Here is a 26140-nt window from a genome sequence, read left to right on the forward strand (position 1 = left end):
TGTGCTGCAGTCTGTGTCATTTTTACATGCAACATCAGCTGATGTGTTAAAAAATAGGCTGAACTATTTTCTGCAGAGCATGTTCAGTGTATGAGTGTGAAGAAATGCTCTACTTTTAGTGCCGGTGTGGATGGACGGTCATCCAGGAGTTGGCGAATCTAAAGCTCCCTGGATGGACAACAAAATGTCTTCAAATACAGAATAAAAGTCCACTTGTTGTGTTTCTTTGTTTGTAGCGTGGTTTCACGGCTTTTTACAGGCCCACCTTATATGGTTTTATTCGGTCATTCTGACCGTGGAGGTTTGTTTTTACACAAATTCATAAAAAGATGGGCCATTTTTAGGCATGTTATTCAACTGCTCTATTTTTAAAACCCTTGAGGTGTTTTTGGCAAAGCTTCGACATGAGAAGTTCACAGGGTTCGGTGCTTGTACAGACTTGGAGTTATGTCAGACAGTATTTTAGTACATAATGGTGCCGCCTGTCTTCTTCTCAACACCTTTTCCTGTTAAGCAGCCCCACTGTTTGCTTCTGTCTTCAGCTGTGTATTAACTGTGGCGCACATGGCTGGGTTTAAGCCAAACACGAGGAGTTTTTTTTGTTCTCATCTGATCAAAGATTGTACTTCAAAAATCCATAAGATTTAACTTTCAGTATGTGGTGTTGTTTGCAGTGTCAGAGCTGTGTTTCAGAACCTGCTCTCCTGGTCTTCAAAGCTGAATGGTTCAAGTACTCGTTCAACTATGTTTTTATTCATTTAAATGGTTCCGCAGACTTCCTGTATCCTGTTTCAGCTTTAAAGTCTCACAGTTGCATTTTTCCCAGCATCCCAGAGAGATGCAGATAGATTTTAATCACGGTTACATTTTCCTTTGGTTTTAAATCTTGTGGGATGACTTGTGTTGATAATCATCTTGATATGTGAGCAGAGAAGGTACAGTGATGTCAAACTGGTTTTGTAATGGACAAGGAGGAAGGCCTAAAGTCTTTTTACTGAAAGGTTTTTGTGAGTGTGACGAAGCCTAACCGAAGCTCCGTGAAGAATCCGACCATTATTTCCCATCTCGTTTTAAGGGATTTTCCACACTTCATCAACCGGCTGGAAAACTGACCCTCACCTTGTGGATTATTGTGGCTACAAAGAGTTCCTTATGTGACTTCTTTTCTGGAGAGGAATCACTGACAGAAACATTTAATTATAGACCCCAAAAGCTCACATTTGGCCAACAGCTTATCTTTTTTTGTCTCAACTAAAGCAAAACATCTTTATTTAGTATAAGATCCAAACATAACAAGGGGTGAATAAAGTTCTTATTCATAAGGACCTTATTATCACACAAATCTTTGAGGGATATCAAATTTAAAAAAATCTACAGTGTAAAATGACGGTAGCTAATTCATCTCATTTAACAGGATTGGTGTTTTAATCTTAGAGTTTGACACTCAGTTAAGTGTTACATAAGAAACAAAAAAAACATCTGTAAATGATTAAAATCTTTAGTTATATAATACATTGTTTTAACTTCTCACTAATGATTTGCTTTAATTTATAATGCTTGTTATGAATCTTTTCCCACTTTTTGGAACAACGGTCCTGCTGACAGGAGGTTGTTAAATTTTCCCTGCCCGCTTGTAAAAAGTAATTGTGTAACTCAGATTATATGTCAGATAATTTGAACTGTATTTTGAACCTATTTCATGTGTCACTTGAGACGGATGTGAATTTTCAAAGTTAAAAAGTTTAAGGTTTTGTTTGCTGCCTTACAAAGTGCTGCATTATATTCCCAGATCCTCTCTTTTCCTTGTGAGTCACAGACAGTCAGATTTCTTCACATGCAGATATTTTTTCCAAGCTGTGAGTGAGTTTCTTTATGCGCTTTCATGGAGTTTTTTTTTGATGAAGAACGGAAACAGGCTGTTATAACTTTGCTGCTATTATTAACTCACTTTATGAGCTGCAGGAAAGCAGCTCAGCCAATACAACAAAGAAAGACTTGACTGACAGACTGAGGAGCCAATGGCCAGCTGGTTTCCTTTGACATGTCCCGCCCCCTCTGTCTGCTCAGCTCAGCTGATGCAACTCAAGAGAAGGATGTCATTTTCAGTTTTCCCTCCAGACTTTCCAGGCTAATGTGAAAGGATTTTCCTCTTCTTTCCTGTCAACAATAGCTGTAGGTTTCGGGGGGTTTTGGCTTACGGGATCAGCTTTTTACATTACAGAGTTTACATCTGATATCGGCTCATCAGAACCTTCACTTCTTACTGCATTTTTCTTCTGGGTGTGCTCTCATGTTTGTGTTTGTGGTCCTGCGTGTCAAAGCTTATCGTGACTTCAAGTGACACTCCACCCAAAATCTGTCTGCTATCAAACACTCCAAACACTTAGCTGCTGTAGATGTCCGAGTTTCCAAATTCATTATGAACACAAGTTTGACTTCAGTTGCTGACACTAGAATCGTCACAAAACTAACAGTTTTTCTCTATTGTTGCATTAGTACTGATACTCTACATGGACAGAGGTTTACATTTAAATGCATACAGTGTTTAAATAAATCCCACACCAGAATAAAAACCAAGCACATTGTGGTCTAACTTTGACCGTGATCATTCACTGTAAATATAAACCTCGTTGAAAGCATTCACTTGTGCTGATATTCACAGGTGAAGATTTGATGTTTATTAGAAAGACTTTTGCTCACATTTCCACTTTTTTAAAAGAGAAAAAGGAGCAAAAACTGGGACAAAAGGCAACATTTTGAGTGTTTCACTGATCCAGGAACATGCTAAATGTCTGTTTTAATGCATGTAATTTAATTGAAGCTTTCATGAAAAATATCCAAAACTATACTTGTTTTTCTACAAATCTAACAAGTTTAAACTTAACTTTGAATAAAACTTCTTTCTTGGACTTTGTTGTTTTTAAAGCTGGTGATTTCACTACATTTCTGTCTGATTATGCTGTAAATGATGCTGTCGGTTGTGAAGCTGTGAACCATCGGGGGTCAGTGTGTTACAGCCGGGCTCACATTCCTCTCTGCATGCTCGCCTCCTGAACCGACACATAAACCTATCGTTGAACCTTGACTAACTGCTCGTCTCCATGACAACAGTCAGCTGCTGGAGGAGATACTGCCATCAGGCTGAGTGTGTGCTCTAGATATTACAGGTCCAAATAAGAACAGGGAATCAGATCTAATCAGCTAAATGGCTCCAACACTCTGGTTGAGGTGCTGTTTGGCCTCTCCTTAATCCCCAGAAGCAGACAGGCACATTGTAGCTCCAAAACAAAGAGGTAGGACCATTAAGAAGAATTGGGATTTGGTCACAAAAACAAAAAACAGTTTTAATCATACATCGTAAGTCATTTAATGTTGGTACCAACACTCATACCTGTGGCTGTCCTGGAATTTCTAGTCTTTTAAAGATTTCGCAGTTGAACCTAGCAAAGGAACAAAGTTCCTCAAGCCCTAATTGGAATAAAAACATCCACATTTAGGAGACATTACAAACGGCAACTTTGTTTAGGTGTGAATCGGTGGCAGTAGAAAGCTGCAACAGAGCATGCTTTTGGATCATGGAGGAAGGTTTTAAGAAGTCTTTGTGAACACTTTAATCAATATTTTGGAAAATAATTAGAAATCCAAACTTTTCTTGGCACCTTTAAAATCTTTAAGGAGCCGATACTACTTGAAGTTGAGCACAAATGGACCAACATTTTCCCGGCACACTCGATGAGTCATCAACGAGAACAACATAAAGGTTGTTGACCCCTCTATCAACTCGCAGAGAACAGAGTTGTGCAACACAGACAGTAAACATTAGACTTATTACATAAAGACCCAACAGAATGAAAGCGACTTTTCAACCTTCATAACTGATGGAGGTAATGTTTTACGTTGGAAAGCGTGACGTTTATTTTCATGACCTTTTGTTTTACTCTACCTTTAGCAACCACACTGTCATGTTTTTCCAAGACTTTTCCTTGTGCTGTTCAGGAGAAAAGTCACTTCTTTTAGTCACAAAAGTCACCAATTTAACATTATCCTAACAACTGAAAGAGTAGGGGCATTCTCAGGTCTCCAAATTAGAACTCTTATAACATTATTTGTACGTTGTGGGTATTTTATCTAAAAACTCAAAATAATTTGCATTGCAAATTACTTTTTTGTCTTGTCAGAGGCTCATTAGCATTATCCGGTTTCATACCCTGAAGTCCACTGTGGTAATATTGCAGTGATGATGTAACATGCTGTGGAAAAGTTGTTTTTAAAAGTATAGGAAGTGTGAGCAGTGAAGCACATCTTATCAGTGCTGCGGTGTTAAGAGTAGTACAGGTGTATCTTTATTTGGCAATGGAAATTTTTCAAGGAACATGTTTTCCCTCTACTGTTTGTTTAATTTTTCCACATGGATGTTTTTTGCAGTACTCTCTTGTTTTATTAGCTGGAGAGATTCACATTGTTATTGTGTGACACCGCGCCTGTACACCAGGCACAGCAATAACACCATAAATGTTGACTGCTGAGCTGCGTGGTGTGACTGGTAACATTTCTTTGTTGAAAGTCTGTCTGCCAGCCACAGAAATAATGCTCAATGACATGAAATACACACACAATGACTTCAGATTCAGGTAAATTTGTTCATACCCTTCCACAATAATAAACACACACATAATTAATATGACTGGCCAAAAAGTTCCAGTTTTGTCTCATCAGTCCCAGAAACTTGCAAACATGCATTTTGGTCTTTTTTTTGTGTTTCTCTGTCAGTAGCGGAGCCCTCCTGGGTCTTCTTTCATAGAGCCTATTATGAATTAAAAGTGATGCCCCTTAACCTTAAAGTTCAGCTTGAATGGTTTTCTTGACTTTTTCTACCATCTTCACTGTCTGTCTGATCACCCTGGGGTCGCATTTCCTCTTGCATCCACATCCTGAGAGGTTGGCTGCAGTACCATGAACCTTTTACCTCTGAATAATGTTGGCAGCTGTGGTCAGAGAAACATGAAGCTAATTGTAGATGATCTTGTAGCCTTTACCTGTAACATGGATATCTATAATCTTCTCTCTGAGCTCAGACAGCTCTCACCTTTGTTTTCTCTGCTCCAGGTTCAGTTTGGTGCACACAAAGATACCAAACTACCCAGAAGCTGTTTGCTCTCTTTAAATAGACTGAATGACTGATGGAAAAACATGAAGGCACCTGTGATATTAATTAAGGTCAAACACTTAGTTTAAAACATGACTATATTGCAAAGATTAGTAGTTTCTTTCAGGGTACCAACAAATTTGTTCAAACTATTTTGGTATATTTTTATGAAACAAAGACATGCTAACATATGTTAACAAATTTCATTTAGCTGAATTATTTTCAAGAGAAATAAAGCATTGTTTCATTGAGCTGTGAGGGTACCAACAAATTTATTTGCTTTTGTACATTTAAACACAGATGCAAAACAATCTCAGCGGCTGTTTCCCACACCAGCGGTCCTGCTTCACATTTCAGCTTTTCAAAGCTACCAGAACCTCTTGAGCCCACTGCTGACTCATTATCTGAGTTTGTCTTCAATAAACAATGCCTGAGATTGAAGCTGAGGTTGGGTTGTTGTTTACTGCTGCTTAACCTCAAAATAAATACCTGACCCAGGAAGAACCAGGCCACAAACTAAACAGGAGACCCACCGAAATGGTGAAGTGGAGGAGATTTTAGTTGAGCTGTCGTGAATATTTAATTTTTTGTAGACAGTTTAAGTAAAACAGCCAATGTTCTTTGTTTCAGCTTCACATGTACCAGATTTTTCTTTGGGGTTTTAGATGAAGCCAGATGTCCGAGTCAGTTGGTCCAGGACTGTTTGTGTCACAGTCCCAAAAACCAAGCAAGACTGACCCAGTTAATATGTATTACACTGACTGAATGTGAACATTATGAAACTGCCAAATAAGGGGATATAAAGGGCATCAACAAGTTCAAACTTTCACCGTGTTAAAGTTTGAAACTTGAAGGAAGTTAAAACGATCAGGTCTGAATGATGCAACCTTTCGCAAGACAAGACACCTATTAGATTCAGGGCGTTGATCTGAAATTTCTGACCCAGTTCTTTGTCTGCTCAGTGTTTATAACTAAATGTTGTAAGATCAGTAACTTTTGAGTAGTGTTCGACTAAAGTTGCAACAATAACAGTTTGGGTGGATGCGTATAAAACAGGAAACCCTGCAGCTTGACCCGGATGCAGGCCCGTTTATGTAACATTTGCTGTTTTTGGTGGAGAAGTTGGATTTCAGAGCCGCTCAGCTGAGCGCTTTGCCCAGTCATGCCCTTTTTTTCTCTGTAGAAGGAGGGGGGAGAGTCACGTGTGTTAGTGACAGCTCGTTTTACGCGCCCTGATTGGCCGATCAGCTGACGGTCCGTCCCCTACGATAGGCTGTCTTTGGTGACGTCACGGCGATCAGCTGTTGGAGCTCCACAACAACAACAAAAGAAGTCGCAGTTGAGAGACCGAGGAGGAAACGGGCTGAGAGAGAAAAAAGACAAGAAAAGAAGACTGCACTGTGACTCCCGATGAACAGTTTATAAGATAATAACTTTTATATTTTATTTCTTCCGCGAAGAAGCCTCAAGTTTTTCTATTTTTCGAAAAAGTAACAACTCTACCTCTCCGTTTTAAGGATTTTAACCGAAGTCGGTTCCGTCTCCTCCTCCTGCCGCAGGTGGGTTCTTTGTTTCCATCTTGGTGAACATTAACGACCCTGTTGTCTCTTTTATTCATGCAAAGTGTGTTTTTCACCCGCAGCACAGCAGACACACTTCCTACCCTCACTTCCACACACAATAATGGGTTGTTACATCCTGTTTTTTTTACATTTTTACTCGACTTGTGTGATTGCATATAAGGGTTTAGTTCCGCAAAACCTAATTTTATGATTATTATTTTCTAATTACTGTTTGATTCAAAATCTAAGAAGGCCTGAGTTTGCCCTCGAACTTGTTTTATGGCATATTTATGATGTGAAGGTTTTAGCAGGCAGTCTGTCTGTGAGGTCCAACCCTGCCAGTGTAGGATTACAGCCTCCTCCTCCTCTTCCTCTTGTTTAACCATCAAAAGCTGCAGCACATTATCACTGGACCACTTTTACATTTCCCTCTCAGGCTGGTGAACAGATCCCACTAAGAATACCCGGGGAACCAGATGCAAAGAGCTGAATAGGTTATTGGGATTTCTTTGTGTTGTCGTTCATTTTGGGGTCGTTAAAACAGCTCAAAGTGCTGATCTGAGGGGGGGGGGATCACGACTCAAATCCTTTTCGGACTGAACAATAAGAGGCTTCAAGGCTCAGTTGGATCTTAAAAAAAAATAAAACAGCAATGATAACTCTTTGCAGCTCTAAAACAGCCTGTAGGAGCAGGAGTTTGATTTGAGCTGATCAGTTATTGGGAGTTCTGGTTGTGGAAAAGGGGAGTAAACCTCTGTTTGCTATTCAAACGTGCATAATCTGTGTTTTATCCTCTTTTATCCCTGATTATGGGGCGTCCATTGTGGGTTTTTTCCTAATCCTGCAGCCTGCTGTACTTGTCCCACATCATTTACTTCTCCAAGTGCTTTTCATGAATAAAGGCTGAAATAGAAACATTCAGTTCCATTCAACAAAGCAAATATGATCAATTTTGAAGTAATAATGAGCCCGTTGAGGAGCTTTTTTGGTTTGGGGTAATAATCCTGTAATTAAAGAAATGCAATTATCTTTTATTCATATTTATTTCCTAAACTGTAGCTCCAGGAGGAGAGGAGACAGGTGCAGCGGATTATCCTGCCTCAGTCAGTCGCTTTCAAACCTTTTTTCCTGTTTGCTCTTCGTCTCAGCTGCTGCCTGTTTACTGACTCAACTGGTTCCTGAAACGCAGAGCCCTCTCCCGCTGTTTCTTGTTCAGTCAAACTGATAATGAGAATTCCGAGTGCACTCGAGGGAACCTTAACGCGTCACGGCTTTTCCACACAAAAGGGACGCGCGTTCAAATGCGGGTCGAAAAAGTCGGACATTTCAGTTTTGTTGCTCGCGTGAGTGGAAGGAAGCAGCTCTTGAGCTCCAGTTCGGTTTGGGTTCAGGAGGGTTGTTCTGTCAGCCTGGGCCTCCTAGCGGTGATTGCAGATGTTTGTAACAAAATATTGTTTTCCTGTTTGGTTTTTGCAATCTATCTGTGTTTATTCAAGTAACTTTTATACTTTTCAAATTATTCTTTTTTTTCACAAATAAAAGTACATTAAGATCTTGTCAAATCCTTCCAAAACATTGTTTCTTCTTTGAAATTTGCTCCAGGATACTTTCAGGTCTGTTTTCGTATTCTTACGATGCGTTAAGCTTTTTGCCACTTTTAACTTTTCCTCAGCCGTTTGCTACTTTTAGCTTCTAGCTGCTTTTAGCTAGCCTTTTGCTACTTCAGGCTTTTAACAACTCAGTTTCAGCTTCTTCAGCAACTTTTAACACCAAGCATTCACCCTGCATTTTTGCAGAAAATGCAGTTTCTCTGGTGTTAATGCTGCAGGGTAATCCGTGATTTGGAGCAAAGGAATTAATTGTTTTAATCCGCATGTATTCCAGAAAACAGTAAAGGCCACATTTTTACTTTTTTTTTCTCCTAATGTAATAAAGACTAGGTTTTGTTCACATGAGTTATTCTATAAACACAGTCAGGAAACAATGTTTTCTTTTACTTTTTTAAGGAAGTCAATATTCAGCAGCTAATAAAGTCAGCGTATGCTCTCTTGGGAGAATAAGTGTCTCCTCAAAGTGGTCAAATGTAAACATTGCATGTTTGGCCATTTTTATTTAACACATTAGTGAACAGATTTGTATTTTAGCAGCTGTACAGACAGACTTTTATTGAGGTGAAACTGTAATTTAGGAGACAAAAGGGGGATTAAAAGAGGGAGTGGAGTATTGTTGTGTTGGCTTGAATGCACTAATTCTTTGCCAGTGGGTGTCATTATTACAGCAGCTGCAGTGGGCCGGTTACACTGATCATTTTCATTTTGTCCACTTTCCTAAAGTGAAATGCTGCCAGCCAGCTGTGTCTGCATGTCCTCCGAGGACAGCAGAGCTCTTTATGTACAAGCAAACATGCCACAGACAGGACAGCTCCTCTGTTTGCTTCCATCAGATCAATAACCCAGCTGCTGTTTGCATCCATCGAGCCTGACAGGAGGTGTAGCGATGGTGATTCACTTTACAGCCCTGATAAGAGTTCAACAACAGGCGCATTCTAACAGAACATTTATATTTCTGGGTTACCTTGTGTTTTTACCATTCTCCTAATAAACATAGTTTTAAGTAGCATGAAAAAGTGATTCCCAGCGGGAAAAGAACAACCGAAAATGTTTGCAGTCATGCAACTTGTTGTCAACGAGTACAAAAAAAGTGAAATCAAAGTGACTCATCTTTAATAAATCAAAATAAGAAGAAGGGATAAAATGGCTTCTGCTGAAACTTTTTTAACAAGGGAAACGTTCCAGGTGCAGTGTGTTTTATGCAGCTCTGCGTGTTCTGTGTTCAGAATATCTATTAGGGATGATAAGGTTACTTGTAACTCAGTAATGACTTGGCTGGCTGCTCAGATTCTTTACTTTCATAAATACCCTTTGACCCATATTTTATTTCTGAACAAAATAAAACCTATACTTAGCTAATTTTATTCTACTCTCCACTTTAAAAGGTGAAGACGGTTTGTTTTGGATGAGCAGCAGCTTCTATAAGGCTCTAAAAATAAAGTCAGTCTAGGCAACAATTTGGACACCATTAATAACACTTTCCAGCCTCTGCCTTTGTTTCTTGGTATAATTCTGTTCAAATGATTAAAATTAGACTTATATTTAATGAATAATTCTCATTTTTGTTTGTTTGTTTTCTCCTGTTAGGACTCTTGTTTTTGTACTTTTGCACTCGTGGAGCCTGACTTTCTGAGCGACGTCCAGCATGTCTCTGCTGACCCTCAGATGATCTGTGACCACATCCTACTGATGCACTTTAGCACCTTTCTGGAGCCTTCCACCTACTGTGCGGCCTGCAGCTGATGACCAAAACGACCGCCACGTTTCCCCGCCGTCGCCTCGAGCCACGCGCCGCCCTCAGCCTCACACGCCTTCAGGACGTCCCGGGATGTTCCAGAGGTTCGCCAGCGCTCTGTTCGGCGACGATGCGGGAGAGCTGAGCCGAGGCAGCAGACCTGGAGATGGCAAGGAAGAAGAGGAGGACGACGAAGACTGGATCCTGGTCAACTACCTGGGTAACACGCTTATTAACAGGGTTTTATCTTATCTTAACTATCAGATAGTTCCACTTATTTTTTAATGAAAAAAGTTTTCACAATTAAAAAACAAGAAAAAACGAAACAATATTGATCAGAAAATCATTACATGCTATTGATAAAACAAGATAATTTATAGATATTCATATTATAAATGTATTACATGTTTAATCTTGCCATTATTTTCAGTGAGTAGCTTTCCAGATTTATGTTTATGATCCAAAAAGAGTTTAATTTTGTTAAATTTTGTTCATAGCTAAATTGAAAGTGTTGTAGGATATAGTTAGAATCATTTTTCTTCAAATGATGTCTGATTGAGATTCAAAGTACTCATATCCTCTCTAAAAGTTTTGTTTGCCATTCAATAATCTGACTAGTTTTTATTGCAGGGATAAAAGAAAGAAAGGCTTACTATTTTGTGTTCAAAGTGGCTTTTTTTACAGAACCTGTTGGTCTGATAGGTAAAAAAAATCCAAAATATCTTCTAAAACCTAAAAGAAGAATAAAAAACTGATTGGTGTCAAATCTTAAATTAGAAACTAACTGCCAACTTGTTATTTTCCTATTTGTATGTATTTCTTTTGTTTAACATACATAATTGATATTTCCTCTTTCTACTTTTTTGCTTCTATTTTACAATAAAACAGTAAGAGGTACTGAAGCTCACTTCTGTGCTCTTGTGAAGTCACCTCTTTTCCTGAATAATGAAGATTGGTGTGCAGTTAAATGATACATCCCGTTTTTTGTTTGGTATGAATGAAACTCTGTTTGCTTTCCACATTAAAAGTCTGCAACAGTCTGTACACGTTCATCCAGAAACCATCAATTATCCTCGAACACATACCTTGACTGTTAAAATTCAGCTCACACGTTAGTGCAGTTATATCACAATAACCTCTGACTGACTTCCTTTTAGGAATAAAACACGCAACAGGTGTCAAATAAAAACTTGTCATCTGTTGTGTGTTTTATCCCTTAAAAAGTCTTAGTTTAGCTAAACTTCACAGCTGGTTTTGAGATTACACAACCAGATTTTGCAGATCAGCTTTATTGGTAAATAAAATCTATTCCTCTTGAATACCAGTACTGTAAATATTAGAAGTCTCTGATGCAGGACTTTCTTGGCAGCTTGTCATAAAAATGCAAGTTTAAGTAATACTTCAGAAAACAATAAAGTTCAAGGAAACCACCTGAATACAGAAAGTGAGAATATTTGGAAAAGCTGGTGAACAGAGTTTGATTTACGCCACTTTATGTTCAGAGAGAAAATAAACTGACACGGAGCTGCAGGTTGAAAAAAAAAAATACTGTTTAACTTCAGAGTTTTGTAACAGCAAGTAAAGCTGAGCCAAGTTTCCAGAGCTGCCCGAGACCAAAAACAGATCCCAGACAAAACAGACGCGACACCCAGAGTAAAGTTCAACAAGTCTCACATGCTTACACGGCAACACGACACACTGCATGGTTTCCAAAAGGCTCCGAGTCAAACTTGGTCCACGGTTCGACCCCACCCAGTCGTGACTTGACTTGTCTCCGATTCTGCATCCGTGTGAAAATTTCAGGCAGGAGGGGCAGAAACCTGCTGTCAGGCCCACTCTGGGCTGTAGGGGAGAGAGATGTTGGACCTCAAGCAGTTTATGGAGAACAGAACCTGTAATCAGGCAAAACAAAAGCATCCAAGGAACCAAAGGTGTTAAAAATAGATCCTGGAGGTTCCCATTCTGGACCAGCAGAGGCAGACCTGTAAGGGTTCTGAGCTGCTGCTGACACCCTTTTATTTAACACACCTTGGAAAAATGTTTACCTTTTATCACCAAGTTGCTCTGACTTCAATGCGACTTTAAAACTAATAAAAATTACCATTTCGGTTTTTCATAAAAACAGAAATATTGCTGAAATCATTAAAAAGAACGAACTGAGACAAATGCATTATGAAATTCCCTTTTTACACACACCTTAAGGAACTTATCTGCATACTTAAGCAACTCAAGTGGTTTAACAGGAACTCCATGCACATCCTTACTTTAAAGAGAATAAAGGTGTTGAGCCCTCAGAGCCCAAACCTGCAGTACCTGTTTGAAAATTAGCTACAGGATTGTGTTCAAAAAGTGATGTAAACAGTAGATAAATTTACCTCCTTTAATTTAATGCATGAGAGACGTGGTATTTGTTAAGTTTTGTGTTAAAGTGTAATTTTGATGCAAAAACACATCTGTGTTTAAATGTTGAGCAAGTCATTAGATCTGCTTCAACCATGCACACTCAGAGCATTTTTAGTTTTGGAGACAGGATTGTGAAGAGGGGTCAGCTGGTTCGTTTGTAATCCAGAATGACCTCATTAACCCGGAGCACAGCTCGTTTTGTATACAAATCACAGTTCGTGATAAGGGTAACCTGAGAACTCCTGCAAAGGTTGTGAGACATTCTGGAGACTGTCTTGAATAATGTTTGCCAACCAGTTGCCAGCTGTCGCAGCCCAGTGAGATGCTACCTTCTACCAAAGATGGTGCCTTATATTTGAAGTCCAGATGACACTCCATACTTGAACCTGCAGCTTCTGCAGAAGAAGATCAGCTGCTGATAGATTTGGACAGTGAGGGTTGAGCTGCAGCTGAGAGGATAAAGTTTGCATATCGGTCTCTTGGCACTGAGTCAGCACTCTGCAGCTTTTCTGTCCTGTTGTGGGTAAACAAGGATGCCTTTGTGAACCGGGAAGGCTGGAAATGAGCTTTAAACACTAATTCACAAGAAATTTACATGCATACGTTCAAAAGCGTGAGGTTGAAGATCATTAATGAAAGTATTAAGGCCTTAAAGCTGAAGCATTCCTATGTGTGTGTGGTTGTGTGTGTGTGTGTGTGTGTTTGGTGAAACATATTACAGGGTCTGATGAAGATTAAATATAGCTTGCTATTTGCAAACTTTATTTGGCCTTAGGTGAAAATAGCATCTCCCTAAAAGAACTGGATCCAAACAGACATCTGCTTAGACTGCTATTTTTTATTTTTTTTTGCATCTAGTCTGCTTGCATTCAGATTATGTTTCCTTATCATAACTTCCTGTTTCTCAGTTAATCATTAGAAACTGATGCTGAATAAAAAACAGATTCATCCCCTGATTTGCAACCAATATTTTTTGCATATAGTAGGTTTGGATGTTTTGCAGTGCAGGATTTTGACAGATAATCTTTTTGCAAAAGAATGCATGGTGGTTAGCTCTGCTGTTTCCAGTGGGGGGAAATAAAACTCAGGTAGCGTTCAGACTCTGAGACCGGTTTAGCAGCACACAGTTGTGTTTACAATCTCAAAGTGAAACATTTGTGCAGGTTGTGGTTTCAGTTGAACAAGCAGTGCTCAGATGTTGGGCTGTAAAATCCGCCTATGACTCTTCAGCTGCTCAGTGTTTAGCAAAAACATTCAGCAAAATCAATGTTTACATCTGATGAAGTCCCTCCTGCTGCACTGCCACCTGCTGGCAGACTGGTGTAGTTTCAGTTTTAAAGACAAAAAGTAGTTGAAGAAATTTTTAAAAATTAATTTACTACATTAGATTTTTTTTTTTTTACAACAATGCATAACAGACATTTCAGATTGTGGTCACTGAAGATAAAATGGGTACATTTAAACAGACCCACTATTATTTTTTAAATGATTTTAGTGATCTAATATATTAACATGAACTCTTTCTCTGTGCAGCTGAAGCTTGTTCCGCTCAGTGTGGCGATGGCCTCTCTGGGTCCTCCATCAATCCTGATGAGGAAGAGGAGGAGGAGGAGGACCTGGTGATGATCCCCTCTCCTATAGCCAGCCCTGCGATCCGCTACCCCTCCTGCACCTCCCTCAACTCCACTGCCGACACCGACCCAGACGGTGGCGCAGAGGAAGACGAAGATGTGGATGAGGAGGATGGCTTCCTGCGTCTGGAGGCCTGCTCTTTGGAAGAGAGCTGGTTTGTCACCCCCCCACCCTGCTTCACTGGCCACAGCAACCAGCCGGTCCTCCTGGAAACCAGCCCCCTGGAGAACCTGCTGATTGAGCACCCCAGCATGTCCGTCTACGCCCATCACGTCCCCCAGCGACTGGCCCTCGACCCCCTCCCACGACACCCGCTCGAACGCAAACTGGACTTTTTATCTGCCAGCCCGACGGCCTCAGGAGGAAAGGAGAAGACGAGACTCACGTTAGAAGAAGCTCGACACAGGTAACACCCTGAGGGCCGGCCACTAACCTGCCTTCACCTGAGTATCATGAATTTATCACTGAAGTAATGACTTTCTCTTTTATCATTGCTTTTGTCACTTTGGTTTTAGTATAGTTGCAAATTTTAGATTTTAGGGATTTATTTAGGGCTAAAAAAACAATTAATAGTTCAGTCTGTAGAAATAAAAGATTAAATGGCAAAACTCTGTTAGTTTTCTGTCAGTCAGTTAATGTGCTCCGTGGTTTTGTTTGCGCTGCCCCCTGCAGGCCAGAGGTGGCAGTTGTGCAGCACCGCTCCAGCCTCCACTCCACCTGCTACGCCGCGGCGCTCTCTGCTCACACCGGCCTCCTGCAGCAGCGATCAGGTAACACCACCCAACGCACCCAGTCCCTGTCCCGAAAGGCCCTCCGCCGCCTCAACCTGCTGCGGCCCCCGAAGCCTGGCACCGTGCACCTGCATCAGCCCACCCAGAGGCACCTCAACTTCTGATGGCTCCTGGTCTTCATCAACCTCAGTACAGCTTGGGAATCTAACTCTGGCCTTTCACAAACACTCACCTCTTGTTCTCTCATTTTTGTCAAGAAACAAACACCAGCAGCCAGCTCATCCGCCACAGACGACCCACCGGATCTGCCCCGGAAACTTACCGGACAGTGAAACAGGGAATGTGGCTCTTTTTCTGTATCAGGTTTTGAGGCCAGTGAACACCTTCATCTTGCTTTTCATCCATCTTCTCTTTATAAAGTTGCTACGAAGAAGGGATGCGAAAAAAAAAAAAAAAACTAACTCATCGTGTACACCCACTCCGTCTTTCACCAAATTGTTTCCTCCCTTTTCTGACTCCTTTGTGTCCAATCACAGAAAGGAAGAGGCGTCATATGACTCGTGACCTCTCCACACCTTTTCTTTTCTTAACTTGTTCTTTACAAACAATTTTGAATCAACGCTGTAGGTCACTTTATTCAGAGGTAGGTTCATGGCGTGGCAGGACGGTCCAGTGGTGTCATTTCAGGGACACGCAGAGCGATTGTTGCTTGTCCGGCAACTGAGACAGGCAGTTGAGACAATAATCATTTGAATATTTACAGCAAAAAAAACAAAAAACAGTGAAAAGTGTTTCAGCTTCATTGGTGCAGGACTGTTGTGATGAAGCTTTAAGTTTTAGAAAAGTGCCAATATCAGCTTGTTGAACACACGGGGTGTTGGTGCCGTGGGTGGGAATCAGAATCTTTAAGAGAACTTGCTCTAATCTTCTGACACTAATGCTATCAGCAAGATGGTTCATTTTGCTTTTTGTCTTGGGTGAGTTTGTGCGTTTCACAGGAGAACAGGGTACATTCACAGGTAAAAAGTTCAAAAGTACAGCTCATGTCTGAAACTCTTTCAAAGTGCAATACTAAATAAATCACTGCCTCGTTTCTTTTCTTGTTGGGTTAGAAAAGTTTCATCAGGACATTTTACTTTAGCTCTCATTTAATAAACCTAAAACCAATCCAGGTGTCCGGATGCTGCATCACAAGCTTTCCTGTGAAATTAGAAGCTGAAACCTGAAAAACAAAACGGAGAGTTGACACAGATTCACACTCGTACTGAAGCTGCTCTTTCATTTGAAACTCTTTTCTGCTTTGGAACAGACATGTTGATTTTTAGTTTTTATATTTTTTTATAGGTGACAATATTGTTTTTTTTTTTTTTTTTACTTGACCTCAGGTTTTCTTCAAATTAGTTTTTCCTAAATCAAAAAACATTGTTACAAATTAAACCAAGAATGCCTAACTAACTTCAGATACATGTCTCTTTAAGTTTCTGCCTGTTGAAATCTTCAGCACCACTGTTCTGTGAAACCTTCTGCAGCACAGACTGAACCTGCTTCTGACATTATAATTCAGTACTTTTCACTTTTTTAAAACAGTTAAAAATACTGTAAGAATTACTGGGTTAAATATCACTAAATGCCTTGTTTTAACAGTAGCTTTGAGAAGAATAGAAGTGTAAAAAAAATAAATGTATGTAAAAAAAAAAAAAATAAATAGACTTCCAGAATAGTTTTTTGAAAAATGGAAAAAAAAAAATTACATATCAGTATGACGTTGTTCTTGCTTTGGTATGTTTGGTCATGATAGTGTGCCGTTTGTTGCATGGTTTGTAGAGATGTGTTAATGTCCTGATGTTGGGAAAAGAAAAAAAGGAAAAATGTTTTTTCTTTTTGTTTGTTTCAAAAATGAATCTGCAGTCCACTTCTCAGGGTCACAACCAATCACCTTTTCACTTTAGAAAAATGCAGATTTACTTGACGGCTAATGATTTGATTTTATTTGTTTTTGTTTTTTTTTATGTGCACGCTCGGACTTTTCCAGCTCTGTCCCTCTGAGCTTCTCCTCGTGAAAATGTTTGTGAGAATGAATCATCTTCAGTTTGAGGACTGTGAAAACTGAACTTTCTCTCAGTTGTTGGGAATCTATCAAGACACAGAAGAACTCTCGGTCTTTTTCAGAGATGTTTATATGTACATTTTTTTTTCTAACGTGTACCTAACAATGTGTTCAAAATGTACTTAATGCTAATACTTTTCAGCTGTTCTGATTTCCATGATAAAATAGTTACATTTTTTGTTGAACTTATATTTAAACCAAAAAAAAAAAATAACAGTAGTGATTTAAACTTTTTTCTAGTGTGTAAAATTGATATTATTATTATTTTATGTGTGTTATAAAAGTGATTGTTAGCAGCTCTTGGCCTCATGGCTCAGAAACGGTGAACAGTTTCATGTTTTTAGGGAAAGCTGAGGAAAGACTAACGTACCACACTGCAGAAAGAAAGATTCAAAATAATGAAAAGATCTGACAGAAGAAAAAGATCGTTTAACCCTCTTTAACACTTGCATGTTTTTACGATCTATTGAAACTTAAAAAAAAAACCTTTGTTTCCTGTATTTTTGAAGAAAATAATTGTTTACTTCAAACAATTATTTCTGGACAAGGGCTCTGTCTTAACATTTTTTTTAATTCGCTTAAACAAAATGTTATTTGAACGTAGTTCGAATCCAGTACAGCTGAAGAACATCGAAGATAAAGTCAGTCAGATTATTTTGGTTCCTTTTTGCTGCGACACAAAAACACCTTTTTGGTGTCAGAAAATAGCCAACAGCTTTGAATACAAACTTTTTGCAGTGTGGCCTGTACTTTTTGGTTCGTGTTGATGAAATTGTAGCATGGATAAAAGAAAAAAAGAAGTGCACTAACAGTGGTTAGGCGATTGTACGGTTTGCTGTAAATAATGCAACAGTTGAGTTGGCCTTTAGTGTATTTAAGCTTTTCATTTCATTCTCAAAATGTCCGACCCGCTCTGTAATAACTTCTGAAATTCAGTAGTGATGGGTTTTTTTTTATGTTACTGCAATGTTTGTTAAAAAACAGAAGTGATTGGAGTATATGTTGGAGGCTCCTCCTGCTGGCAGGAGCCTTAAATGTTTTGTGTTCCTGTTTCTGTTCTCGGCTCATCTTTCATCATCACCCTAACAGGGATTTCTAGTGTTTTTGTTCAATGCCTTGAAATCTGTGGATCACGTGCCTTCCAGGTTGAGATGTTGTAATGACAATGCATCAATGAAGAACTTGAACTTTCTCTATTTTTGTTTATATTCCAATCAGACGTAGTAGATAAAATAATAAGATAAAGAGACATCAGAAACAAACTATGCATCGCTCAGAAGAAGCTTCGTCACTTTCACCGCCACCATCCGCCCAGCCTGAGAACAGCTTTTTTTAATGACTCGACGAACCAGACAGAATGATGTAGCAGAACCTTTTCTCTCCTTTTTTTATTTTATTTGTTTTAAGTGTGAAGAATAAGGATATTTTGTGGCATTCATGTTTTCTTTCACCAAGTGTTAGACATATTTGTTTTGTGTAGTTTACTGGAATAATACAGCACTTTGCCAAAAAGAGGAAAAAAAAAGTGTAGTAATTTTAGGATTAACTTTGTATTTATCTATATAACTGTTCTGCTTATTTGTATATTGGCTCTATAACAAATTAATTAACTCTGTTCTGATGTCAGAAACAACAACAAAAAAAAACAAAGTTAATGAACGAGCAGGGTCATCTGTTTTTGAACTGTAATAGTTATTACATGTGATCTCTGATTAGCCTTTAATAAATGGTTTCATACACAAATTTCTGTCTATTTTTCCTTTTTTTTAACTTATTTGAAGTGACAAGCTCATAACAGAAATAAAACGTGCTGCAAGACTTTACAACTAAAACTTTGCCTTTCACTATTCAGCTGTGTCTGTCTGTTAGCACAATATATTATAAACCAAATTTACAAATTTAAGTGAAACTCTAAGTAATCATTGATTGATCATCTAAAAGTCAATAACATTTGGTGTCAACCTAGTTCAAGATGGCCGCCACAGACAACTTAAACATGGCTACAGCTCAGTCAGTTTTGTAAACACTGAGGTGAAATCTGGTGTGGTGGTAGCTGAGAGTCATTCCCAACACATACTCTGAGCGCCGACAAGTCTCTCACGTGACATCATGGAGTGTTTGGGCTGCTACTTGTCATTTTATTATTATTTTGACATTTTTTAATGAACTCTTCTGCCTGCAGCAGTTTCCCCGCAGGTCCGTCTGACAGAACCTCCCACGTGCTCGCCGTGTTTACATTTTTTTTGAACCGGGCACGCGGTTGTCACTGCTCGGCGCTCTCATTGGCCCGATGCCGTGGAAACCCCGCCCACGGGCGGGATCGGCGGGCGGAAGGGGTTTCGGTATTGTTTTAAAAAATCGCGGAAATTTCCGCGGAACGACCGAAATCTCACGCGCCTGAGGTGCGTGGACATTCCTCGACGCGCGTCGAGTCGTCAAAAGTCAACCGCAACGGGCGGAAACGGCCGTTTGCCTCCCCTGAAGGCGGCGGCGGTCCGGTGTCCGTTGGAAATGAATGCAGGCTTTACGAACCCGTCGTAAATAACCCGCAGAACGGCGCCTTGACGCTTACAGTAACGCATCACAAAGCAGAGAGGTGTAAAGCAACCCCGTTTAAGCCGCTCCGCGCGGACCGTTTACAATAATCGCCGTTCAGATTTGAACAGTTAGCGCGTTTAGGTTAACCGGGAACGAGCATGCGCAGTGGCGCCCGCAGGCAGATGCGGATATAAGGATTGGCGCCGGCGCCACAGCTGATGCAGTCATTCATTCTTCATCGAAGAGGTAAGACCACCGACCTGTAGCTGACCGCATTAACTGCAGACCTAACACTAATCTTCGTTAAATCGACTTTGCACGAGCAGAACAAGGTGCTATGTTTATATCTGGGTTGTATTTTTAGCTTGGTTGAGTGTTTTGTTGGGAACTTTTTCTGTTTGTGTAAACATCCAAGTTTCAAAATTATCTCCTTCTTTGTCAAACTGATGCTTAAAAGGGGTAATGAATTCAGATGTTTGCGTGCTAATGCTGAACACGATCAGTTTATTTGTATATTATAGGGACAACTAGTTACTGTCGACCTAGTTAGCAGTAACTCTGCTTAGTTTGCTAATTACAGTAGCTCCCCAGCATACTGTAGCTTCGCTTTAGTCCCAGTTTAGTCGACTTTATTGGCGCTCGGCGGGTTTTGAAACGGTTCCCACTGAGACCTGTGGTGTTCGTGAGTGTATCCCAGCAGTTGATAGCAGAATAAAGTTAATCTGACTCGTGTTTGTCGGTCCTGTTTGCTGATTTTTCCCTCGCAGACTTTGGGGCAGGCTGAGGTTCTGAGAGGCTGGGCTCAAATCCTCCCGCTTCTGCGTTGTGGAAATTGGCGCGCCTTTGAGTTTCAATCCTCGATAAAAGCTCTAAATTTCAAGATTTTACCTTTTGAAACCACGCCGAAGACTCTTAAAGACATGTGGCACGTCGTTGAAGTCGCGAAACTCTAGTTAAAGTGTTGTATTTTTTAACTTTTTTTGTCTGAAATCCAGCGAGTTCGCTGCCCCCCTTTTCTCCGAGGCAGCAGCTGCCACCATACTAGCTTACAGAACCTGGCTGGCTAGTTTTGCCTCCATTTTCTTACTTTTAACACTTTCCCTTCTCTGTTATGAGCTGGAGAAGTGTATTATATTCCCATGTGGTGTTCAGCTCGGGTTAGGAGCCTAACTTTAGTTTTATTGAGTGGTTTTATGTCCCTGTAATGCTGACAGGCTAACGCTGCATATTATCTTAAGCTAGTCACAGTTTAGAAATCATCTGGAAGTTGAGCCTGAAGATGAGATGTTTATATGCCTGAAATCATCAAAAACCTACCGTGGCTTCACCACGACATTCCAGGAGAAAGTTTAGCCTTTTCTAAAATTATTTTAGTCCTATTTTAGGGCCACATCAGGCTTCTAAATACCAATCAGTAACTTCATGTAATAAGTTGTTAGTTTTAATATTGGCTCAAATTCTGTTAATATGAGCTCATAATTTCCATTTTACTGTTTTCTTTTGTGTGTGATGTTACAACTGTGCCTAAATCTGATCATTTTCTTTTTCTCTTTGCAGGGAGCTATAAACACAGTCAGCACCATGTCCAGACGCAGGTGAGCAGCTGATGGTTGTCTCTGTAGTTAATAGGAATTTTAATCTATAATTAGACAGCATTTATATGACACTGCTGGACATTATTTCCCGTCATGAAAAGGTGAAAATGGACAATAATGTTTTTGCTTGTGTATCTATCTTCAAAATATCTCATGATTCACTGGATGAATTTTAATGACGGTATCAGGGAGTCAGGCTGTACCTCTACAACTGATTAACCCAATTCAAGATGGCCACCGCAGCCAACTGACTTTAGAAAACACAAAAATAGCTGTAACCCAGTCAGTTTTACAGACACTGGGCTAAGATTTGGTGTGGTAGTAGTTGAGTCATCCTCAACATAAACTCTGAATGTTCAGATTAATGTTGTTTTCAAGGTTGGTCCAAGATGGCTACAGCTGTCATTTCTTTACAAAAACAACAAAAGTTGTGAATTGATAAGATTTGAATTTTCAATGATAGCCCGGCCCTGAATGTTTTCATGTTTTTTTTTTTTTTTTTTTTTATGCCTAAAATCAAAGATTTATTTATTTTCTGTTTCAGTGTTCGCATGACACTTCAAGCCAGAGATTCAAACGCACCTGAGCCATCAGTCAGACCCCCACTGAAGAAAAGAAAGTCAGAGGTTTGTCCAGCTTCTCTTTTTATTATAATCTAGTTAGTTTTTCATTTTTACACCAGTTTGCCTTAATGTTGATTTAACTAATAATTAATCTTATTCTTTAGCCCAAGAAAAAGCTTCAACCTGCTGCCAAGAAACAAAACTATGAAATACAGGTAAGTGTTTCCAGATGTCCTCGGCTCTAAACGATTGTGTGTTTCGACCTGATAAGACTTTATTATCTGTGGTCTGATGGTCCACCCTCCTGCTTATGAATGCAATGTTTTTATTTATATTTTTATAAGACTATATTTAACTGTAAAGCCTCCAACCTGCATTTTTTTGTTTGTTTAATTAGATCAGTCTCAAGTTACATTTAGGGAGTTGTGTAGTATTGAGGTCATGCAGTACTCCTTTTTCAACACAAGGTGTCACTGTTTATCTGAGTTAGAAACAGCACCTCAAGGTGAAATTTCTCTTTTTTTTTGAAATATCACATTTATTACACATTATGCTGTCCTGTATAATATATGTTTAAAGTAGCAATCATGATGAGTAAGAGATAAGAAAGAAGACCAAGAAAAAAGTAACTTTTACCCAAAAGAAGGGCTGCAGAGACTTTACGTTTAACTTACAATCATTGGCTTTAAAATGAAGATGTTTAAAATTGATTGTTAAGGCTTACAGAAGCAAAAGTTTTGATTATGTATAAATTTCTTTTGTCAGATTAGTAGCAGGACATCATTTTCTTTATTTTGAGACTCCATTTTAAGTTCGGTGTCTGTTTTTCCAGAAGTGCTGGTTGGAGGATGGTACAAGTCCGTGCATTCTCATCGAAACTCCCCACAAAGAGCTGGAGCCCTCCGACTCATCCAGTTTCAAACAGTATAGATTCAAGAACCTCTTCATCAAGGCTTCCCCGATTCCTCGCCTCAGGTGAGACGAGGTTTCACACCTCAGATATCTTATCCTGAGTCATTCTTTTTTTTTTGTTGGCCATCTGATACTCCAGCCATCTGCTTTGAATTCAGCACTTAATTTTAGTCAAATGTGAGTTGATCAAGGTTCAGGGGAGGCAGGTTCCTGTTCTGTAGCTGCAGTTTGTTATGAAGTGATCAACTCTTGTCTTTTAATCACTGGGCTAAAGTGACATGAGAGATGATTCAAACAAATAAAATGACTGAGAATGAAAATCTTGAGGCTTTCTGCATCTCCACTAGGGGTAAGAGTTGGTCTTTGTTTTGCAGCTGGGCGAGTTCAGATGATGTATGGATAAAAATGCTCAACAAGGAACTGAAATATGTTCACGACAAGAGCTACCTGCAGCGGCACCCCAAACTGCAGCCCAAGATGAGGGCCATCCTGTTGGACTGGCTCCTGGAGGTGGGTTGTAAAACTAAACTGGAAACTGGTTTCAGGTTTTCTCAGCTTTTTTAAATCTGTCTACAGAAACTGTGTTAACACCACCATGTTGAACCATTTGCATCTTTGTGCAGGTGAGTGAGGTGTACAGCCTCCACAGACAAACGGCGTACCTCGCCCAGGACTACTTTGACCGCTTCATGTTGACTCAGGAGGACGTCAACAAAGATCACCTGCAGCTCATCGGCATCACGGCGCTCTTCATCGCCTCCAAGATCGAAGTGAGTCTTGCCTCCAGATACGCTCGGATAAGGCTTTAAAAGAAGCAGATTGTTTTTTGTCATAACTCATCAGATATGTCTGAAACTGAACCTTATCAGTTCTGCTCAGTTACATTTTTTTCTGTTTGCCTCTTTAGGAAATCTATCCTCCTAAAATCTACGAGTTTGCTTACGTCACTGATGGCGCCTGTGACATGTGGGACATCCAGCGCACAGAGCTTCAGATATTAAAGGTACATCAACTTTTCTCTGAACCAGTCATACATACTGAAACATGTTTATTGGTCACATGTTCCGGTGTTGGTTTGGTTTAGCCTAAGTTTGTGTGTTGTGTTGACGTGACGTCCATCCTGCAGGCATTAGACTGGAACTTGTGTCCCGAGACGCCGATCTCCTGGTTGAAGTTGTATTCTCAAGTGGAAGCCCAGAAAGATGGAGAAAACTTTCTGGAGCCTCAGTTCTGTCAGGAAACGTACATCCAGATTACCCAGGTACCCTGACAGATTTAAACTCTGCTGTTTGTTTTAGATCCTTACAAACCAGCCTGTTAAAATATTGAAGCGGTAATGTTGCACAGCGATTTTAAAAAGAGGGAAGATTGTTGCTGATCTTTGTCTTTGTCTCTTCCAGCTGTTAGATTTGTGTATGATGGACATCAGTTCGTTGGACCACAGTTACAGTGTCCTTGCTGCTTCTGCCTTTTGCCACTTCTCTACTTTTGACATCGTTCATAAAGTCTCAGGTCTGTTCTTCGCCTTCAGTGTCTGATCTAAATCTGCACCTTTTTAACTGGATTTTATTTTAATATCCTAGCAGAGAATAGTCGTTAACCTTTTATGGCATGTTTAAGCTAAATATAATTTAGTTGATAATGTATATTCCTGTGTTTGTTGCAGGCCTGACGTGGGAGAGCGTGTTTCCTTGTTATCAGTGGATGACTGTCTTCATGGAGACGCTGCGTTCTGAAGCCAAATCTCAGCTCAAGAACTTCTCCAAAGTCAAAGCTGACGACAGACACAACATCCAGACACACGTGGCCTATCTGGACCTGCTGGTGAGACAGGAAAACACAACAGTTTTATTGTAGTTAGTTTTTTTTTTTTTTTTTTAGAGATTAAAGGTTTGTTGTTTATATTGTGATTTAAATTATACCTGAATATCAAAAAGTGGTGAAGGATGGTGCAAAACTACAGTACTTAAAATGATTTATTCCATCTTTAAACAATCTGTGATGATCCAGCTCTCAATTGCTAAAGAAAGTTTTCTTTAAGGCCCCAATTAGGAAACTTAAAAAAAAGTTATTTGTCTCAGCAGCAAACTGCTTCACATTAGAATAATCCTAAACTTCGTCACTTCTCCATGTCTCCTGTTAGCAGCATTTAAGTTTTTTTTCTGTCCTGCAGAGAAAAACTCAGGAGCGTCAGGTTGACACCACAGACTGTCAGCTGTCGCGGTCGCCTGTTGCCGTGGGAACAGTCCTGACCCCGCCCAGCAGTGCGGAGAAATCAGCCAGTCCCTGAAGAGGACGCCGCCAGCAGGACGCACTACCTCTGTCTCGCTGAAAAGGACGCCATTTTGGCCAACATCAAACAGACCAAAAGTTTTGCTTTTTTTGAACATTTTTTTTTAACTTTATTTTTACAACACTAAGCTCAGACTTGTGGAAACGGGACGTGAGCAGACCGTAAATCTGTTTAGTCTGAACTCAGCTCTGAAAAATCTGAAACGTCTAGTTTTTATATTTTTCTTTGAGATTTTTTTTTTTAAAAAAACTCAAAGGCTCAGATTTCAACGTTTATTTTATAATTTGTGTTTTTAATGAAGTATTATATTGGTCTGCAGCAGCAGCAGCTGTCTCCGTTTTCCCCGGCCGGCCTCTCTGTACGCTGGTGCTGAAGCCGGCTCATCAGAGACGTCCGGTTTGTGAGGGAGACCTGGGAGGTTTTATCTGGGAATTTCACTGGTGCTGTTCATAAACTTGAGGCTTGGATGCTCTTAGATGGTGCTTCGGTTGATTCTCAGGAAAAACAATTTTTATTTTTTGGTAATGAAAATTCACCAGAAACTAAATCTAATAAATTATAAAGCATTTCATAGCCACATAGGAATGATTTGGTTCAGACGTGCAGGTGTTTTTATGCACCTGAGCTGCCTGTAGCTGATTTTCTTTTCTTTTTTTTTCTTAGCCTTTGCAACTTGATTGCAAATTTTGTTTTTGTTACATTCCTGGAAAACTTGATAATTGTGCAAAGTTGGTTTTGCCTTTTCATTTTAAGAGCTTGTATTTATTGATAAGCCTTAGTACGTAAAAGAAAGTGTTCATGTGTGAAATCTTTCAGTGATTGAGCTCAGTCTGATCACCCACTGCCAAAGGCAAACAGCTATTTATGATCTTTGTTTTTTCCTCCATAACACCTGTTGAATTACAGTTTTGCATTAAATATTGTACATTAGCTTGTATTTAGTGCCTTTTTTCTTTCTGGAGGAAAAAAAAAACAACAACAAACTGTACATGTACTTAATTTAAGCTGGAGCGAGCCAAAAGGAGGAAATCAGAACAACCTGTGACTGGAAACGTCTGCAGTGAATAAATAACCATGTGAGCTGTGTGTCGATGTGAATGAATGTATGTTTCTGTAAATATACCAATTCATAAATGTGTAATTTCCTCTTCATATTGGAATGATTTAAAATAAAGTGAATTGTTTTAGTCTTGTGTGTGATTGTTTATTTTATTTTTTATAATAGTAAGAAGTTTTGTCTTAAAGTACAAAATCAAGGGCCCAGCGTTCTGTAAAGGACTGCATATCACCCGCTGCCTTTCATTTCATTGTTT

The 26140-nt window shown here is 39.6% G+C and overlaps 2 protein-coding genes across 3 annotated transcripts; both read left to right on the forward strand.

The window, feature by feature from the left end:
* The first annotated feature begins 6461 nt into the window (after positions 1 to 6461).
* Positions 6462 to 18665, forward strand: tp53inp1 (tumor protein p53 inducible nuclear protein 1). The gene is made up of 4 exons (XM_017423778.3): positions 6462 to 6705; positions 9906 to 10273; positions 13990 to 14494; positions 14761 to 18665. Exons 2-4 carry the CDS (start codon positions 10147 to 10149, stop codon positions 14981 to 14983), a joined length of 855 nt encoding a protein of 284 aa, XP_017279267.1. The 5' UTR covers positions 6462 to 6705; positions 9906 to 10146; the 3' UTR covers positions 14984 to 18665.
* A 956-nt stretch (positions 18666 to 19621) lies between these two features.
* ccne2 (cyclin E2) lies at positions 19622 to 25842 on the forward strand. Of its 2 annotated transcripts, none has more exons than XM_017423723.3 (12): positions 19622 to 19710; positions 21022 to 21059; positions 21604 to 21685; positions 21787 to 21837; positions 22455 to 22597; positions 22909 to 23044; positions 23158 to 23304; positions 23442 to 23537; positions 23661 to 23795; positions 23935 to 24046; positions 24201 to 24358; positions 24708 to 25842. In XM_017423723.3, exons 2-12 carry the CDS (start codon positions 21046 to 21048, stop codon positions 24822 to 24824), a joined length of 1191 nt encoding a protein of 396 aa, XP_017279212.1. In that variant the 5' UTR covers positions 19622 to 19710; positions 21022 to 21045; the 3' UTR covers positions 24825 to 25842. The 2 variants fall into 2 exon arrangements, with proteins under 2 accessions (XP_017279212.1, XP_017279213.1); XM_017423724.3 differs by lacking the exon at positions 19622 to 19710 and adding an exon at positions 19739 to 19796 and having other exon boundaries at positions 24708 to 24844.
* The last annotated feature ends 298 nt before the right edge of the window (positions 25843 to 26140 follow it).

The sequence above is a fragment of the Kryptolebias marmoratus genome, linkage group LG16, assembly GCF_001649575.2.
Source record: "Kryptolebias marmoratus isolate JLee-2015 linkage group LG16, ASM164957v2, whole genome shotgun sequence".
NCBI classification, from domain to species: Eukaryota; Metazoa; Chordata; class Actinopteri; order Cyprinodontiformes; family Rivulidae; genus Kryptolebias; species Kryptolebias marmoratus.

Excerpts from the sequence above, each read along its gene's own strand:
- ccne2 (XM_017423723.3), top strand. Across the intron at positions 23,045-23,157 it reads TGTTGGACTGGCTCCTGGAG|GTGAGTGAGGTGTACAGCCT; the intron begins GTGGGTTGTAAA and ends ATCTTTGTGCAG. Across the intron at positions 24,359-24,707 it reads TGGCCTATCTGGACCTGCTG|AGAAAAACTCAGGAGCGTCA; the intron begins GTGAGACAGGAA and ends TCTGTCCTGCAG.
- tp53inp1 (XM_017423778.3), top strand. The coding sequence starts at position 10,147 with ATGTTCCAGAGGTTCGCCAGCGCTCTGTTCGGCGACGATGCGGGAGAG. Across the intron at positions 10,274-13,989 it reads GATCCTGGTCAACTACCTGG|CTGAAGCTTGTTCCGCTCAG; the intron begins GTAACACGCTTA and ends TTCTCTGTGCAG. Across the intron at positions 14,495-14,760 it reads TTAGAAGAAGCTCGACACAG|GCCAGAGGTGGCAGTTGTGC; the intron begins GTAACACCCTGA and ends TGCCCCCTGCAG.